Source organism: Ciconia boyciana, chromosome 14, assembly GCF_034638445.1.
Source record: "Ciconia boyciana chromosome 14, ASM3463844v1, whole genome shotgun sequence".
NCBI classification, from domain to species: Eukaryota; Metazoa; Chordata; class Aves; order Ciconiiformes; family Ciconiidae; genus Ciconia; species Ciconia boyciana.
The window spans coordinates 12,192,283-12,212,271 of NC_132947.1; the positions used below are offsets into that span (position 1 = coordinate 12,192,283).

The 19,989-nt window shown below is 43.4% G+C and overlaps 1 protein-coding gene across 1 annotated transcript in view; it reads right to left on the bottom strand.

Moving 5' to 3' along the window:
* Positions 1–383: 383 nt before the first annotated feature.
* TOP1 (DNA topoisomerase I) overlaps positions 384–19,989 on the bottom strand; it is a 69,195-nt gene continuing 49,589 nt past the window's right edge. The window contains exons 9-21 of the mRNA XM_072879133.1: positions 16,970–17,085; positions 13,551–13,672; positions 12,703–12,825; positions 11,043–11,230; positions 10,255–10,399; positions 9,039–9,182; positions 7,673–7,858; positions 5,976–6,044; positions 5,215–5,329; positions 4,346–4,473; positions 3,131–3,225; positions 2,194–2,343; positions 384–1,788 (exon numbers count right to left, since the gene is read on the bottom strand). Of these exons, the coding sequence (XP_072735234.1) occupies positions 1,686–1,788; positions 2,194–2,343; positions 3,131–3,225; positions 4,346–4,473; positions 5,215–5,329; positions 5,976–6,044; positions 7,673–7,858; positions 9,039–9,182; positions 10,255–10,399; positions 11,043–11,230; positions 12,703–12,825; positions 13,551–13,672; positions 16,970–17,085 (1,684 nt within the window). The 3' untranslated portion in view covers positions 384–1,685. The remainder of the gene's footprint in view (positions 1,789–2,193; positions 2,344–3,130; positions 3,226–4,345; positions 4,474–5,214; positions 5,330–5,975; positions 6,045–7,672; positions 7,859–9,038; positions 9,183–10,254; positions 10,400–11,042; positions 11,231–12,702; positions 12,826–13,550; positions 13,673–16,969; positions 17,086–19,989) is intronic.

The following is a 19,989-nucleotide window of genomic DNA, read 5'->3' on the forward strand; positions in this document are numbered from 1 at the left end:
CACAAGCAAGCAGCAATACCAGTTACTCAAAACATTAGAGCACCATTAGCAGCTGTGGAAAGCATTATCCCTTCCAAAAGCCAGCCATGGCCAGGTGCTTCATTTCAGATCCCTGGCATCATTATGAACCCACACGCTCTGAACTCAGCCCTGATGAAGACACAACTGCCAGGTCAACCCCAACCCACCTGGCCCTTGCCACGGCCTCAACATCCTCTGCGCAGCCCTGTTCAAATGAGAAAGGCTCAAGCATCTCGCTACAGAGGCAGTGCCTGCTGTACGGGGGCTGCAGAAACAACATGGTGCCAGGCCCACCATCTCCCCCCCCAACCTAGGGGACCTCATGGCCCAGGGCCCGAGGTGAAAGAACACAGACACCAACACTCAGTTAAGTTGTAGGAATTTATTTTAAATAACCTACAGTTGATTAAAAGGGAATTCATGATAAAAATAGAAGATACTTGTTGAGGAAAGGCTGCAGGAAATGGTCTTCGCACACACACTACGCTAACAATGCCTCTAAAACTAATGATTATAGCAAAAAAAGGTTTCACATTAAAATTCTGCTTTTTAATTTTTTAAAATTTTTTTACACAATTACAAAAGAAAAAATAAAAGCCCTAAAATCTTGATTATTTTCCTTTTTGGACCGATGCTCATTTCCCTCGAAATTTATTGACCTGTGAAACTTCTTTTTACACAATAAAATCTTTCAAGTAAAAGAGGGGAGTGGGGCTTAGAAAAAAAGGGGGGGGAGAAAGGTAAAACAGTCTGACAAACCTAAAAAGTAGATATTCTTGAAGTGTACAGAGCATGTTCAGAACAAAGGGTGATGGGAACATCATTTGTTGCCAATTTCACTTGTCCTCAAATTCCACACGCATCTCCCCATCACACAGCCCCTCCCCCCACCCGCTCCCCAAATCTACACGATCTTTAAGATCAAGAAGAAAACTGTTTAAATATTTTAAAATAATTAAAAGAAATAAAAATTCACATTTAAAAAAGGAACACTCAAGTCAGGAGGCCGATTTCCCATCACGCTTTGCTCTGAACAAATGTGGTGGATATTTGTAATTCATGTTCCAATGCCACGACTGTTTCAAGTGACAAATTAAAAAAGATCTGGGTATTTCCATGACTATAGTGACAGCTGTAACAGGTGCGTTGGGTTTCTTAAATTTCGTTTATTTGTTAAATTCTGAAATGGGGTGGGAGGGGAAGGGGAAGGGCAGGGGTTAAGGAGTCCATTTTCTATTAAAATATAGAAGTTATTGCAAAACCCTAACTGTAAAAACGCACCAATATAATTGGATTTTGTATACAGTAGCTAAAGATTCCCACGCTCTCAGTGTGATGGTGAATTTGCCTGGCGGAAGGTTGACAAATCCCCCATCCACTTGCCCTGCCTCAAGAGAAAAACCACACAAACCAGACAGCTAGAATTTGGATCTCTGAAACATTTTTAAATAAGTTGTCCATAGGACAACTGGCTCAGCTCCTTTAGGATATTTCCAGGTTATGCTTTCTGCAAGACATTGGCTGTTTTATCTGATGCTCACTTGCCCCTTTCCTCCCCCTTCCCCAGCATCCAAGGACAAGTAAGGCTCACAGTTTATCAATCTCCCTAAAAACCAGGCTACTCCCTCTTTTTTTCCCATAAAATTCAGCTCATTAAAAACAGGTTAAAACTCATAGTCTTCCTCTGCCATGTCGATAGCCCAGGCAAATTTCTCTCGTTGGGTTTTGTTGTAAATCTTCTCTATAGGAATTCCCCACTTCTTACACCTGCAGAAGAGGAGACGCTGTTAAGAGTCAATGCAGCACAGGCACTCAACCCCTCGCTGTGCAGCAGAACTGCCCTGCTCTCCCCCAGCCCCCTCCTAGCTCTGCTCCATTACAAGACACGCCACCCAGCTGAGCACGACCAACCTCCCAGTGTCAGACCCTGCAGGTTCTCCGACCCGTCACCTCCCAAGCATGGTGCTGGCTTTGGCTGGCACCTTACACTTGCCTCAAGAGACTCTTTTATAACTTCCTGAAACCGTTTGAAGATACAAGGGAAGGCTACAGAGACAGACGTCTCTGGCAGCACAGGGGCACTGCTCTCAGCCACAGCCCGTGTCTGCTAACTGGGGACAAGACACTGATGAAAGAGCGGTTCCTTCCAGCAGATCCCAGGCAGATGCTTACCAAGCAACAGAGATCCTGGGATCCAGATAGTTGAGTTTGGAGGTGCCCAAAGCGATCTGCTTGTTCTCCTCTCTATCTGTAGCCTGAACCTCCAGCTTCATCAGTTGCTCCTCAATCCTCTGCACTGCTTTCTTCTTGCTCTCCACTGTCCTGGGGTGGAAAGAATCGAAGCATTTAATGCCTAGTGCCCCGCTGGGCTTGAGACAGCAGCACTGTGGGAACCCAAAGGGACTCTGCTCAAGGTAAGCAATGCCACCAGCCACAAAGGGCAGCTGTGTCAGCACAGATAGTGACACAAAACACTCAGCACATGCAATTAAGAACTGACATTTTCAAAGAGGCAGAGCAGAAATCTTAAGCAGCAGTTTTGTTTTAAAGGGTTGGAAGCAACAGCCTGAACTGTACTGATACTACACCCACTTTAAAACCAGCCCATTTATCCCTCTGTAATAGTCATGCTGTGATTCTGCTTTCAGAGCTCCCTTAACTCAGCACCCCGTGGCTATTCTGCGGAGTGCCCACAGAGTCCAAGTACATCGTCTGCACTGAGGGCTTCCAACAGAGCAGAGCAGAACCCAGAAAACTGCATGTGCAATTGTGTAACTCCTGGCTCCCCATTAAGATGGCAGTGCTGCACACTGGATCCATTGCTCTGCTTGGTCCTGGGCAGCAGGGCGGTTGAGCACTGGTTGGTGCTCAGCTCAGAGGGATGACACAGAAGAGACTAATGCTAGTGACCACACCAGGAACTGCAGTGTCAGATCACCCTACAGTCCTCAGCTTGAAGGCCATTTCTTCATGCACGGAATAAAGAGGGGACAAGAAAGCCTGAGGAAGTCTTCCCAGATCACAGGCTGGGGAAACAGAACACAGGGTGAAGGACCCATTTGGAGCTGAGTACTGGGAGCATTGCACAGCCTGGTAACACCAGCCTTACTTTTTAGACTTCTCATCCCTCCGGACCTTGGCATCAGCTTTGGCGCTTTTCAGTTCTCTCCTGGCATCAGCTAACTGCTCCTTCTTGGCATCGATCTAGGAGAGGCAAAACCAGACGGCAGCACTGTGAACAAGCTGCTGACAGCTGTGGCAGTCACCCCTGGGCAGCATGACCCAGGGAGTGAGTTTGTGACCACGTTTAGAATCTACCACTGCTGAGACCCACTTCTGCAGAACAATTAGGCCATTGGCCTTTCAGTTTGTTGCAAAGCCTAGCGTGGTGAAATATTCCCCTCAGAAAACAGGGCCCCTCTCATTTCCAAGGACAAGGTGTTGCTGGGAGCTTTCTCACACAGCTACAACCAAGCAGGCGAAGGAATTGGCTTGGCCTGGGACTGGCCAACTGCCCCTCCAGGCAGCTTGTCTGCCTCCACTGTATCCCACCAGTACCAACTCTCTGATGGTAACATGGAAGGATGATCCCTGTTCCCTCAGCAGGAATCAGTTCTTGCTCCAAACCCTACAGGCTGAAAGCTGTTAAGGCTTCAGGTAGTTCTTCTCCAGTAAGTTTAGGATTCAGGGAGATTTAGCATTTTGCAGCCCCTGTTCAACCACTCCCCTTGAACATCGCCCAAGCTCTAAGATCTAGGGTGAAGGCAGCCATGTTAGGTGTTACAGAAGCAGGGGACACTGCAGTGCCAAACCAGAAGTCCTTATTGTGAAGGTTATTCTAAAGCCAGACCAGGAACAGACCTAACCCCTTTGGACCTCATGGCCTTCACCAGAAACAATCTGCAAAGGAAGAGGTCAAGTCAGAGGGGCATAATGTACCATGTACACAGCCTGCACTGACAGTGGTCTGGGATTCACGCAACAGAAGTAGATGCCCACTCCAGGTTCTTTAGGGGACACAAATCAGAGCTAGAGACTGCTGCTCTGAAGTTTCAATGGCAGCAGAACACATAGCTATGGGATGAAGGGCAGATAAAAAGGTTCTGGTCTTGGTCTTTACAAGTAAAAGATGACTCAGACTTAAAGGTGTCCCTTTCAGCTCACTACTCTCCAAGCAGGCCCATCTCTGAGGCAGCACTAACCAACTCCTGACAGGGAAAAGCAGGCTCCGCTTCTGTCACCCCAAGTGAAAGGAAATGTGACTCCCGAGATGCAGCACTTGGAGCCCTGCCCCAAGCCAAAAGCTGGGTATGGGTGGGGGTACCTTGCTCTGCAGGTTCATCATGGACTTCTCGAAGGTCTTTGGCGGAGCCCTCTGGTGGTTACACAAAATGGCAACCGCTCTGTTGGCACGGTTATAGGAAAGGATCTTCGCTGGGATGTTGTCGTCCGCTGCAAAGTACAAGAAAGTGGTGAACAACTGGGTTCTCCAGGGCTATGCAGCCCCAGCCAGTGTCCCACCGACTCTGCAAGCTCACCACCACTGCAGAACTGGCCGTCCCCTCTGATGGGCCAGTCTCAACACTGTACTCTAATTAACAGTCATTAAGAGCCTGACCACTTCCATCCTGGGCCCTAACTCCTTCTGGGATGGTTTCTTCGATAGCAACAAAGACACCATTTACCACTCAAGAGAGGGGAAGTACATCCATGCTCAGAGGACAGCAGCACCACACTGCTCAAGACACTGCTGGGCTTCACAGATCCAATGAGCCCACTTTGTAAAGTTGTTAAAGTGCAAGCTAGCAGTGCTCGACAGACAGGTTGTGAATGAGCAGCCAAGAAACATGGGGCTGTTAGAGATGCATCTGCCTTGACTGCCACCTATAGCACTTTACAATTAACAGAAACCAAATAAGAGATTTGGTAAAGGACAGGCATAAAGTAGCAGGCACACCTTGGTGTGCTCACAAGTCAGCTCTGCCCTGCCCCAGTGCTGGGCTACTCAACTACCCCAAAAGATTGTCTGGCAGCAGATTTTTGGTCAGACCTCAGCTGTCTGACATTTGCACTGGGAGAACTGCAACGAGGAGGCTGTGTACAGATACAAGGCTTGTGGCTAAGCCAAGGAAGCCATGTCTGTATTGCAGGATAAAGATCTGCTCCCCTCACAATTTCAAGGACAAGACTTACGATTAGTGAGCTCTTTGAGCTGCTGCTGTAGCGTGATGGAGGCATTGTAAGTACGGAATACCTTGGCTGTCAGTCCCTCCATAAGGTCTTGAAGGTGTTTATTTAAGATACTGGTCTAAGGAAGCAGAAAGGAGATGACAGTTGGCACTAGAATTCACCACAGCATTTGTGAAATCTCTAGACACAAGGCTGATGAATACATGCAGCTCATGGCTGAAGCCTAGTATACTCAGATCTGACCACAACAGAATGGCCACAACATTACTGAAACTACAGAAAAAGTAAACAAAGAACCAACAACTATTAGATTGATATCAAGTACCCCAAGTGGCCAAAAAAGTTTTCTTCAGTGTGGAGGTTTTGGTTCCCAACAGGTAGAAGTGTGCCTGTCCCATCCCAGGGAAAGGTGTCTGAACCACCACAGTGCTCCCATAGAGCCAAATGTGCAGATGGCGATGGCATCTGAAAATCTGTCACCTCACACAATCATCTTCTCTGAACTCTGAAAAAACCTCCCCAAGTCAGAGCCAGACAGGCTCACCAGGACCAAAGCCCATCGCTTCAGGAACCTGCGGGCACAGTGGACAATACAGACACCAGATTGAGACAGACTCTCACTGCTTTTAGGCCGCTCAGGCCAGCTCTGGAAGAAAATTGCCAGTGAAACCATTTCTGAAACAGAGCAGCTGTTATTGCCTGGTGCAGAGTGAGCCTGTTCATGGTGCTCTACCACCATCCCTCACCATTAACTACATGCTTACATTGAGGCGGTCAAAGAGGTCATCCTCAGGCTGCTTGTTCTCCATGAACAGCTGAAGATTCTTAAACACCTGCAGGAAAAGAAAACCAGTAAACTTCAGGCACACAGACCAGACAGCGCTGGGTAGCAGTAATACATAAGGAAGCAACACTGCCAGGGAGCCACTTAAACTGTTTTCAGGCAACAGTGATGATACTGGATGTTGCTTCTCAGCAGGCAAACACCCATCTCTCAATACAACGCTCGTGTTGAAGGTTCCTCCCCAGCAACAGGGGTCCTGAGCATTCAATGCCCTTTATCCTCATCCTTTAGATCAAGATTGCAGGAGACCTGATTCTGCTCTGGCTTAGCTGCCTAACATGAAAAAGAGAGCCCAGAGCTACCACCTTTCCCTTACTCTCCATCACTACTTCAGCCAAAGAGACCCCTGAGCCATTTCCCATGGAGTGAAGCTACCAAAACCCAACCCTTCTCATTGCTGCATTAAATGTTCCATACAGTTCCATCCCAAACAAGTCTCAGTGGGGTACAGAGAATAATCAAAGCATCTTTGATTATACAGAGATCACAAATCCCAGCTCTGTGTGCCCCAAATCCCCGGTTCCCAGCTCCTCAACAACACACATTCTTCTTCTATAGACACCTGATATACAAAGATTTCTAGTTCCACAATAATCAATTCCCCATTGTAAGCACTGAAGAAGAGACACCAAGAGATACCAACATCAATAAATTTAAACAGGAAAAATATTTTCTTCTTTAAACAAGGAAGTAAGAATTCTAGCACATGCTCATTTCTATAGCAGCCATAGTGTGTTTTGTTTTTTTTTTTTTTTTTTTAAATAGTTTTGCTCCCTAAGAGGCCAACATTTACTGCCAATTGTCACTACAATTAATTACCACAGTATTATATATGTGGTATCTAATGTACTGTGCTGACTGCAGAGTTGTGGGCCAGATGCGAAGCTGTTACACCCTCAAAAACAACAGTCTTTCTGGATAGTGCCCTCCAGGTTCACACTGCTGGATGGGGATTTATTCTGGAATGAGGTCAAGATCACAGCAGATTTGAAATTGGTGGATGTCAAAAGAAATAAAGGAATTAACATTGCCTAGGAAAGAAGTTTTGGTTGGTAGATACCCAGGTTCATAGACCAGAAGTATCAGTGCACCTACTCTGTATGCTCTGGAGCACCCAAGACCTACACCTCAGTGAGGGCTCAGCTCCAACATGAAAAAAAACACTGAAGGAGAAGCTAGTATCACGAAAGCCCAAGTCGAACTGCTACTCTTAACAGTGCTGTCCAGCACTGTATTTCAGAACCTTTTATGCTATTACTTGTCATATGGGCCTAGAACTCTACCATCTACAGGTGACAAAACCAACTCTGCTGACCAGAGCGAGACCCAAGAAACTCATCTAACATAGCTGTTACAGTTATGTTATGCCAACTCTTGACACTGAGACCACACGGAAGAGCAGTAAGATGTTTAAATATCTTATCTGCTGGGTTATGTCACACCACCAGCAGCCTTATCTTCCATGGCACTGCCAATATAAAGGGAAGAACATTAACTGACTTATTTTCTGCCTAGGTATCTGACCAGTGACGAAGCACCCTGTTATTGGCATCAAAACTTTGTTGATGACATTTTTCTGCAATTCAGTCTGTGTATGTGTTTGTGGAGATGCCTTACCCTCTTCTCAACAGGGACTTTGTTGTAGTATCGGATGGAGTCTTTTCCGAGGAAGTCAAACTCAACCACGTATTCCTGGCCATCCAGTTCAGGATGCAGCTTGATATGTTCTACTCTCAGAGAGCAGCAGCCCACGGTGTCAGCTGTCTCTCCTTCTTCTTTTTCATTACCAGCTCTCAGGGCAAGCTACATTTATATCAAGACAAGAGAGGTAAGCATTTCAAACCATCCCCGTAATATAGAGATGCTGGAAACTTTCAGACACTGGCTAGAATCAGCAGTGTCCATAGGAGAAGAGAAAGGGAGAAAATGCATTTGAGTGGATAAAATTGATGCTTACAAAATTCTAATAAAACCAACCTTAAGTTCTCTTTAAATTTGTTTTAAATAATCCTACACTAAAGCCACAAATCTACCAATCTACCAGAACATCTCATTTTTTTTGAGAAGTTTAAAGCAAGATGTTTTACCCACTTCCGCTCATTAAGTAACTCAAACTGTAAGACAGTTCTGACTAATGGAAAGCCATTTCAAAATGCTTTATATTTTTTAAAATCAAACTGACTTCCATGTGAACTCAACCTGATAGAAAATCATAAAGTTCAGTTGTTCATCTTCTATGATCCTACCTCTTCACTGCATGATACATAAATACAATTTAAATAGCATATAGAACACTTCGGGTTGTATAAATAATCTAAAGGCTACATTTGGCTGCATAAAAAAATGTGGTTTTAACAGTACTGGCTAAGCCAATTTCTAATTTTTGAAGAAAAACCTTCAGTGTTCATATGAAACCACAATTATTCAAATCAAAGTTCCCTGGTTTACACCAAACCATTTTGAACAAAACCTGTTAATTTAGTCGGTCAAGACACCATACACTACCAGGGCAACAGCTCTCTGGGAACTGGTTTTAAATAGCTTTAAATGCATCAATACAACTGCAGTTTTCTTTATGCTGTGGTGAAACAATTAGCATAATTATGAAACCTCAGGACCATGACCTCAAACTAAAGAGGTGACAAACCGGCAGAAATTCCCAGCAGGAAAACTGAAACAGCTGGAGACAAAAGGCCCACACAAGCTTCCCAGTAATCCAACTGGGTGATTCTGGAACCAGGCTGTGAATTTTGCCTGAACTAAAACAATGCTGCCTGAAATAGCCATGTTCAGTACAATAGTTTATTGCTCTGGATTCCAGGTAATGGGAAGGAAAAGGAGACGGGAGCCTGCCCACCAGGAAGTCTCAGGATACCTTAGTTAACTGGGTTCAATTCTGCCTTAGGAACAGACACATAGCATTCCTGAATATTCCCAGCAGGATAGGAAAGGTAAGAGGAGTGTGCTGGGAAACGAGCCTTACTTTATCAATGAAGTACAGCGCCACAGCCCTCTGCCGTACTTTCATCTCTTTGGATTTCCAGTCTTCTCGATATTGATTTCTGATTTTATCTACGCACTTCTTCAACCTCCGAGCTGTCTCATACTTCTGCCAGTCCTTCTCACCCTGCAGAGAAAGTTGGAATAGAGTCAGCATCAGAAAGCAGGCAAAGGACCAGTTCCAATTTGCATCTCAAGGCTTTGCAAGTCTGTGTGTGGCAAATGGTCTCACTGTACAAAAGCACTGAGATTTTGCTGCTGAACAGCTCAGCTTCAAACTATGCTGCCACACAGCTGTAGGTAATTCAGATTTCCATGATATTAAACGCTTCCATGGAAGCAATTATAAAGACACAAAAGATGCTATGTCTTCCATGCTTCTCAACATATAAACGGTTTCCTCTGCTTTATTCAGATGACACTTATGTTCTTTCAGCTGTGTAATTAAACACCCATAAAATGTAAAAGCAACATCAACAGTTCATCATCATTATTATATATTCAAGCCATGGCAAAAAGAGGGCATGAATTCACAAGGAACAGAGATTTTTTCCCTACACTTGTAGGACAAACCCCTGGTTTCCGATCCAAGAACAAAATCTCTTAGAAAAGACTTAAGGAGAACCACTTTAATCCTATCCCCGAAACTGAAGGCTACTCATCTTTCAACAGGTTTATCATTGCTTTTATGGAATTGAGCTGTTGACTGGTTATTTGCTCCCACAGCAGGGTTTGTTTTCCTTCAGTCATGAGCTCCCTACCAGCCTTCTCAGCCAGTAGCATGGCCACTTTTTAAATTTTACAATTGACTAATTAGCAACCCATGGTTAAAACTTCACTACATGATCAGGCAGGGGAAGTTAGGGCCAAAAGAAGATAAAATATCCACCAGAACAAGTCTGTTCTTGGATAAATTGCCTCCTTTTAGGTTTAGACAGAGTAAAGGATTCCTACTAGGAATGACACAATGATGCTTTTCAATAGACATTTTCCAGATTTCATCCGCTCTCCTGTGTGGCAATTGTATTCTCTGTTTTCAAGGGGAATGGAAGCACAGAAACTTTCCTATGTTTTTCAATCAGTGCAGGATGAAATAGCAAGACAGCTTTACTTCCTATCTCTCTCCTAGCCAACACCTACATTTGCTTCTTGGACACATGACCAGTAAGATTTTTTTTTTTTTTAAACTAGATCTTTACCTTAATTCTTGAGCTAGGGTTCAACATGATGTATTTGATAGAGCCTTGGATGTTCTCAGTCCATGACACCAGCCAGGTAACCTTGTTATCATGCCGGACCTCCTTCCATTTGTGTCCTGGTGGAGGGGGAGGGATCTTGGAATCCCTGCAGAGAATTAACAAAACAGCAAATAAAAACTATTTAAAGAGACTTCCACAGCATCAAAATAGAGAAACTAATGAATGCCATCACACAAAGAAAGCACAGGGAAAGAAAATGAGGCAACATAACTACATACTTCCACAAGCAGGAAATCAAGTGAATCAAAGTGAACAGTTAATGATCAGAAATGTAACTGCTATCAATATGTATCTGCTGAAGAATTATACTGTAGGTGGGAACACACATTGCTAGGACCAGCTTTGACTTGTGGACACTGCAATAGTGTGGACTTATCAGGACAAGACTGAAGAGAAGCCCACCAAACCTTAGCCTTTGACATCAAGGAAGGCAAAGTAGGGCAACCTACCTAGAAGAAAATTAATTTCTGGCAATACTAGCAGGAAAGACTTTTAAGTGGATGTAGGCTGTAGGCACGAGGAAAAAAATACGTTGACAAAGTTCTACATGAAACCCATGATAGCCTTGTTCAGTCTTTGCTTGTATGATTCAGTTTCTTATCCACATAAGAATAAGATAAGCTGCATGCATAGTTCTACATGCTTCAATATCAACCTATACAGGATTTTAAAAAAGAAGCGATCCTATCTAGAAAGCAAAGCCAAGGTGTGAAGCATCCAGTGCTCACTTGCTGCAGTTAATGATGATGTCTTCTGGCATGATGCGTCTCTTCAACATGCCCATTTTAGGATGGTTTCCACGACCTCGGAAGAGACCTGGGGGTTCAATCTTAAAGTTGGCAATTCTCTCCTTGTGGTTGTCCATTACGCAGTAACCATACTCCTTCAATAGCCGCTCATTCTCCTCTTTGATTTTCTGGAAAAAGCCAAAAGCAAAGATGATATGGTATACCCAGCACAACACACATCTCTAAATGCCAAGACTTAAAAAATGTTGATATTTGCATCACACTAATGCTGGAGACCCAACTCCAAACCAGATCCCCATCATGCCAAGTGCTGTATCAACACACAGAGCAGCAGACTGTCCAGAAAAGCATTCATAAAATGCAAGCAGCACAAACAAACCAGAAAAAGGGAAAGAATGTGTGAAAACTCTCTTAACACTTGTATTTGAAAGAAACAGATTAGGGCTGGTGAAGACAGCTACAATTTTGCCACAACAGAGGCATTTACTTCTATGTACACACCACAGCTACAAGGGCAGCCCCAGCACAGTACCGCTGCTTTATAGTCTATATTCAGCATTTGACATCCACTGGACTTCACACCTTGTTGTTTATGTATAAGAACTCAGACTTCTGTCTTTGAACTCAGCATTGGAAAGCAGGCAGAGGAATGTCTCTGGTCTGCCGCATGTCAAGCCTGTGTCAGCAAATGGTCTCATAAGTAGAACAGTCTCCTAAGTAAAAATGTGCTGAGATTTCACTGCATACTTCTGTGCTTGAACTCTAATTATATGGAAGGAAAAATAAAAATACTGCAGCCCAAAATAAGACATCTGACCCATAGACAGCACTGGTGCGCCAGCTAAGAAACTAACAGAAAAAGCCACTTCTGCTCCATTGTAATAGCTACCACAGACGGAAACTGAGAAGGGCTCACCCATATGTTTATCAAATAGAAACTGCAGTAAGACATGGGTTATCTATTTTGGCAGGACCCCTCTGACCCCAAAGGCCATAATTCCAAGCTACCAGGCCCCTGACTCAAAGGACAACTACTGTAGCATTGCAAAAGATCAACTGAGAACTTGGGGCAAGTTTCCAACTTCCATTGCAGTAAGTCTCAGTCATCTAAAAACTATTTAATTCTCTCCCCACAAGCCACTGTAGCCATGCTACTGGAAAATAAAAGTTTGGTTTTTATTGAGAAAACTGCATTACCTGATATTTAAGATTTGTTCTCTCATTCTGTTCACTAATCCCATTGCTGCATCCCTTCCACCATCCCCAATTTTGCCCTCCAAACTCAAGGAACTTCTAAAATGAAAAGCTATCCTTAACTGAGTATCCACTGCTCATAACTGACCAGGGACCAAGGCTCCTATGGAGGCAGCACCTCTGATTCTCTTTATTTACTTAAGCAGGATCAGGAGCCTTAGCCCTCTCAATATCATTTTAAGTCAGGATGAAGACTCAGCTGTAAGCACAGTGCTTTGCCCTACCTGAGCTGCACAGTAAAGATCCTACAGTTAACATGAAAGTAATAATTTGAAAGCTAGTAAACATTGACTTATAAATGACAAGGCAGGCAGAGGAATGATTACACAAAGATGTTTACAAGCCAGCTAAGCAGCAACAATTCTCCTAGAATTCCCTCTGGTACCTGTTTCTCCTCCTTGGACATCTGTTTCCTAGCTTCCGTTTGAGCTTTGAAATACTGGCTCATGTGGGTGAAGTCACACTTGCTGAGGCTGGTGATAGTGCTCTTCTCTTCAGAGGTCATTTCCTTGCAGAAAGAAAGTAGTGCCTTAAGTTTTCATACATAGTAAGTTTTCATGCATAGTAGAGCTTACCCTGTCCCAGGCAGTCTAAACAGGAACAACAGACAGGCCCTCACAATAAACCCCAAGAATCCCCAAATTCTTGCACATGCTCGCTCCAGTTAGGTCAAAGAGAAAAGGACAAGAAGCAGAGCATATGGAGTGCTGGCCTTCCAGCACTCTGATCTCTGCGAGCACTGGCAATGCTGTACCACCTCCCTAAGCGCCCTCACACTGAACAGTGGCTGGGACTGTTGAGGGATAGGGAGAAAAATCCAGTAACCCATTTAGGAAAACTGCATCAACTGATCTGAAGGTTTGATCTTATGGCTGATAAGTTGACTGAGGCGAGTTCTGAGTTTTAGGTCTTTGGAAGGGGTTTCCTTTTAATATAAAACTGGCTCTTCAACAAGGCATGTAACAGTCAGATCAGCTATACCCCATGATGCTATAACAGGCAAATTTGGTTAGGAGAAGTCTGACTTTGTTGTTTAGAAAGGTATTTATGATAGGGTCCTTCCTGGTGAAACTACAGGATAAACTGGAAATTTCACAGTTACAATCTGAGGCAGCTTTTAGTTGCCTCAAGCTAACTTTCCAGTGCATGGAACAGTAGCCCCTTTTCACTGCCCAGTGCTGAGGAGACACTGGCCATGCCTGCCGTCACTGCAGCCCAGGACTACATGCATACCTTTCTCCAGTCTTTGAAAAAGTTTTTCCTGAAGATCTCCTTTGTAGTGTACTCATGATCAAGCATTTTTGCAAAGAATGTGGCAACTTCTTCTGCTTTGGTGCTCAGCTTCATGACTTTACCTACAAAGAAAGGCTTTCTTTTTAAACAAAATGGTAAACCGGAATTGAGGCCACAGTAACTACCTTAAATGACACTGTATTTTTACCACAGAGAAGTTTTTCTTAAAAATGTTACATAATACAACAAATTGGATGGACAAAGGAAACAGAGGAGCACAATTGCTTGACTTTCATCATAAACATTTTGAAAAAAGTTTCCTCTGGAATCTAAACATTAAAAAAAGCAATAGCAATCTGATGAGACATGTCTGAGACACACAGGGCAGAGGAAGGGGAAAAGGCCTCCTGCAGGAAACCCTATGCTGAGACACCCCAGTGGTGTGTACGCTCCTGGGGAGATACTGCTGTTTGAAGTGAAAGAGGCAAGGGATTTTATTAAATTTCTTATTCCAGCACTCAGACATATGGGAAATACAGCCTCTGTATTCGTCTTCTACCCACAGAGGGACTCCGCTTCAGAACACCCCTTCTAGCCTTTCGCTATTTCTAGTCAGGAAGAGCCCTTCCTATGTATACACCACAAATAGGCTGGAAAGCGATGCCAAATATTTAACTCCCCTTCATTGCAGGGAAACGTGTTAGGATTCTGTTAATCGTTTCCTTTGCTGTGGGAATGCACTCCTGTGTCTCCAAATCAGGCTCAAAAGCTAGTAATTTTTAAGAAAGACTGAGCTTTCTGTGAATGGAGAGGTCACATTTCAGCTTATCTGCAAGACTGCAGTACAAAGTGAAATTGCTGCAAGGGAAGACTTTAAAACACAAGGCAAGAGAGGCTGCTGCAACATCGAAGCTGTGGATTCGACATCTAACATTCCTATTGAGCGTCTTTTTGGTCCAGACTGCATTCCTGACGACACATGAGGTGCCAGTGATCTCTGTGAAGGATTTTGCATGCAGCTCACATCTCCAGCTAGTTGCAAGAAATATTTAAAGTCCCAATGGGCTGGCAGACAGTCAACACCTGTGGATTTTTTAATGACCATTTTACTGCACAAAAGTCAATACAAGAAACACTGCTGTTGATTCTATGCTCTTGGAAAAAAATACCACACTTTTGATTTACTACATGTTTTAAAAAGTTGCATCATCTCCAAAATTAAAGCATGGGAGTCAGCTATAAAGCTTTAAGATCTATAAACCCTTGTAAAACAGGACTTAGCAAAAGGTCCTCCCAGTGATCTGAGAATATTCCACAATTAAATTAAACCAACAGTAACTCTGCCAATTCTTAAGCTGCAACCTAAAATACAGCATTTGTTTGCTTATAACAGGAAATGGGGGAAGGGAGAGACAGCAATGGAAACTGTTTTTCCAGGCTGCAAGTCTAGCTTGAAAGAGGCTATCAACTCAGTAATACGTTATGGGGCTAAAATGACTGATATTTTTCCCACATTGCTGAAGGCTCAGTCACCTTTATCTAATCACTTTAGAATATATTTCACTGGACTCAATTTCCTCTTTTTTACAAAGGTTTGAAAAGGCTTTCAGTGACAGGGCTGGAAAAGAAAAAAAAGATTTATTCGAGAGCTGTGAATATTAGTTACCTGACTTAAAGACTGAAAAAAAGAGAGCAACCAGGGGACATAACGAGCAGAAGAGACAAACACAACTGCCACCATCTACTCTCCCACCTTGCCCCATCTACAGAAAAACATGCAAGTTCAAGCCACCTCTAGGGTATGAGCAGTAGCTTGTTAACCCACAGTCACTCAAACATATAGTCAAGCCCTAAAAGATGATTTTGGCATTTCAAGCTCCTTCACCAAGTCTGGTATTGTAAGCACTAACAATAGGTCCAGCAGCCATTATGTTAGATGAAAACAGGCAGTCTCACCGCAACGCAGTCACTAGGCAAGGGACAGATTCCTCCAGTGAGAGCCTGCAGCCTGGCAGCTGGCTGGCCAGCCATAGCATGATTATTGGACTCTACAAATCATCCTAGGATAATCTTGAAATTAGACAATGCCTTGTGAGCACAGACAGTGGCTCTCAGCAGCTGCTGTGTAAATCGGACATCTGATTTTTTGCCTAGTTTCTCAAGGAAGACTTATGTGATTGCTTTATTTGCTAGACCCCCCTCCTGCCCACCCCGTAATTGCTGAGCCTATTGACGAATTTCTGCCATGACAAAGACAGAGGTTGCAAAAATCCCTGCACTTCCTAGAGGTTTCGTGAAAGAGATGGCTAGACAGAAGAGGAGCTTATTGCCGCCTGCACTGAAGGAATAGCTACAGTGCAATTTGCCCCTCCCCTTGACGGCAAGAGATACACACATTCTTCAACAGAGGAAAAAAATTTCAAACTTCGTATCAAGTTCTTACCAAACCCTAAGAACAAAGTCTGTAGACATCCCTGATCACTGTGCTACTTGCTTGGAGATAGCCTTTAGTAGGATGCAATATGTTTATTTCACTACATTGTTGCTGAAAATGAATGCCACCTATGTCTCAGTATTTAAAAACACTGTGTCACGTCACATGAACACAGCACACTGCTCCTGGAAGAGTTCCATGCGCAGATGTCCCCTTCACCAAAAATTACATTTTCATCCATTCAAATGCCTCCCACTTAATTCAATCCTACATCAATTTGACCCTTCATTTAACATGATCACAGGACTAAAAGGAAACACACGGGTCATCAAGTCTGGTCTCCAGCAGGCATCACATCATATAACCCCTTCCCCATGAGCCTCTAACAGCCAGTCAGCCCAGCATATTAGAATCCCACATCAATTAGTTCTAACACACACAATGGTTAGTGAGTGGGACCATGACGTACACCACAGGGCTGTGTCCTTGAGGCCAGGGTCATCCCATGCTTTCCTATAAGATCCTAATCATCTGTATCAAAATTCAATTGTCTTTTATTCTACTCATGCCACCAAATGATCATGAATTTCACCACAGATGAGGGAAGGTGCAATTCATAAGGTTAAAGAAAACAGACCAAGCCTAAAGGTGACCAGTGATGAAGTAGTTATAATTATATACTCTACTGCTCTACACTGCTACTCTCAGGCATAAGACACTCCCATACTGTTAAGTAACCTGGGAGATTTACCACCATAACAGAGTGAGAACAAGTTCATCTCTGCGTCAACTTGGTTAGCAGAATTCAGCAGGCTATTCCTTTACTTCTACAGATCATTCCTTCACTTAGCTGTTGAGGAACTTCTTTTAAGCTAACCACCAAAACAAAACCACCTCCTCATCTCTTCAGTCCCCGGAAGAACGCCACAATACCCTGAGAATATTTATTTCTCTTCCCAGCGAGTGGAAATGCAGATTAACTCACCATCATAATAAAACTTGACATTTTCAGGCAGAGGTTCATATGGTGGAGCAAATACAGGACCTTTGTGCTCCAGGAACTTCCATTTAATGCCTTCAGGGTAGCGCTCTTCTTCCCACCTTCAAGAGAGAAATATGAACCAATACAATTTTAAACTCCTAATCTTCATTTTATTACTATGTGGGTATAAGAGTATGCTAAAGAAAATCAGCAAGCAATCATTGTTTGCCAGGCACATATCAAGGTCAAATATTCAATGCACTGTCACTTTTTTTTTTTAAAAAAAAAGGCACAGCCACATCCATGAACAGAACACCTTAGGTCACAGGTTACCTGATGACACCACAGTCCTCACCTCCCACTTGCTGCTCTTTTCAAAAAATTACACAGCTGAAAAAGCTTAAAACTTAAGAAAATGAAGAATTCAGTCTTGTAAAGCAGCTAGGATCATGCCAAATTAGAGTCAGCTGTGATCTAACATCAGGTCCAGGATGCCTGCTCAGCAAAGCCAAACAATTGTAGTATATTATGCAGCTGCTTTCAGATGTGGACAAGTGTGCCATTAAGGGCAGAGATAAAGAAACAGATGTTCATTTATGACCTAAATGAGAACAAACCTGCTCAGACAAGAACAACTGAAACCTGCTCTATCATTTTAAATTCATTCCAATTCTTCGGGTAAGAAAAGCATACTTGAAGAAGAACAGAGTAGCACAGGAAAATTGCAAACTTGCCTTAAAGCACCTCAATAAAGATCTTTTGCAAATGATGCATTAGGTATCACAACACAGCAAGGTAGGCGCCACCAATCCCACATTCCAACTGAACAAACTCACAGGGTCAGCAATTCATCTACAGAGAAAAGGGGTCCTGCCAGGCCAGTATCCTCCCCCCAGTTCCCAGTACCCTGTGCCCAAGCCACTGATTCCACACTCCTCCCCCCTACACTTCTTTCATGATTATCAGAACATTACTGCTACATGCTGCTGGCACAGGATCCCCTGCTGAGAAAGGCTATTTTACCTTAGTGATTAATCAACTGGAAGGCCATTAACCTGTCACAGCACTGGTCTTTGAATTGCCTAGACAACTTTGTTGAGCAGCCATGACAATAAAAAAAAGTTTAAGCTTCCCTCTAGTGTCAGCCCTATGGAGTAGTCCCACTCCGGGTGCAACAGCAGCTGAAAAAAGACGTGCACGTACTGCATGCATCTCAGGAATTGTGATGCACAAATACAGATCACTTCATCCCTAATGAGATAACAGGGTCACTGTACAGAAGATAACCACTGTACAGAGAAAAGAGCTTCTGTTAGAAGACACTCAAAATGCTTCACTGGTGCCTGTACATCAATAATTTAGGAACCACAACAATTGTATAGGACACAGTGCTTTGCTACAGTTAGAAAGGCATCATCTTTGACAACAGCACTAGACCTGACTTTTTCTCACAAGAAGCACAGTAACATCTTTAACAGCAAAGCGCGCAATCCCAGCTATCAGTACAAAACCTGCATGTCAGAATTCAGTCCCTCGCTGGGAAGAAGGCTTGAGTAAACTATGTTGATGTAAGAAACTAATATTGACATTTGAAGTCTAGATCCAAAATATTTACATTCCTAATGATTGTTTTTTAAATTAATTAGAAGCTAGAAGTCTAAATATTTTGTCAAACATAGGCCTAGGTTCTTCCACCCAGAAGCTCCTTCCAGTAAAATAAATCTAAACCATTCGCCTCTCTTCGCAGCCAGAAAAAGGCTATCCTCTCTGATGATGAAATGAGTATTTTTATTCCAGTTAAAAAAAAAAAAAAAAAAAAAAGAGGGGATCATTCGCAGTAGCTACCACTTTACAGCATAGGTTTGTCATTCTTGCTTTTCAGCAGTGGCTTTTTAAGATTTATCACACTGGTATTTACTTGATGAGAAATTCTGTTCCTCCACCAATTCCTGTTCTTTTATAAAGGACGCATGCAAAAGGAGTACTAGAAAGGCAGTAGTTTAAATAGATAGCTGAAGCACATTGTGCCTTTTGGGAGGGCTACAAGGAAACATGGGATCCATGGGGTGGTTTCGAAGCCTAAAGCTACCAGAAGGTTTGCCACAAAAAGATCACAAACCATTCCCAATCCCACCTCCACCTTCCTAAACCTCATACATAAGTGTTAAGAGAAAAGGTAAAAAAAGTGAGCCTCCTGAGGTTAGCCAATCCTCATCTGGTTTGAAACAAACAAAAAAAAGCACTACAGCAACACTGCCGAAAGCAACTCCTGGTCCTAAAGCAACGTTCTACAAATGATTTTGTGGGAGCAAGGAGAATGCTGTCTATTAGGAAAGCTGCCTTACTGATTTCAGCAGAAACTGTGCTAATCAGTCATACAGGTTCCATGATTAAATCCCATATCAAACCTGTCTAAGAATGCCAGGGTGGCTCAGGAAGATAGAGTTGGGGAGGGTTTTTCAAGACGAATGGAAATAGAGAAGATTCTTCAGAAAAAAACAGAATATACCTCAGGGATATGTTATTTCAAGGAAATGAACTTGCTATAACACAAGGTGGGAGAAATGCTCATGAGGTATACTTCTGGATCACGTATTCTTCACACACTGACAGGGCGTGAAAATGACCTCTAAAAGAGCTCCACATGGTGATGAACGGGGCCAATGCCTTGGGAACGTCTAGCATCAAGTATTCACATAAGTGAGGCTGAAAATGCTCAAGGCAGCAAGCACTTGAGGAAGCAGCCAAAAAAATATATCAGACCTTCAGAAAATTGACTCAGATGGAACATAAAATGCCCTTAAGAGACACAACTGAAGTGCAGATGAAACCCCGTCCAGCAAAGACATGCCATACAGAGCTGCATATGGACAACAGGAACATCAGCAGAAGGATGCAGTTACCTACTGCCAAATTTTGCAAAACATGCTTTCAAAGGCAGTTTTCCTGAGCAGTAAGCACAAATCGCAGAGCTTAACACAGCTACCTGGGACTGTGCTGCCAAGGCAGGTGAGGGGAGAACG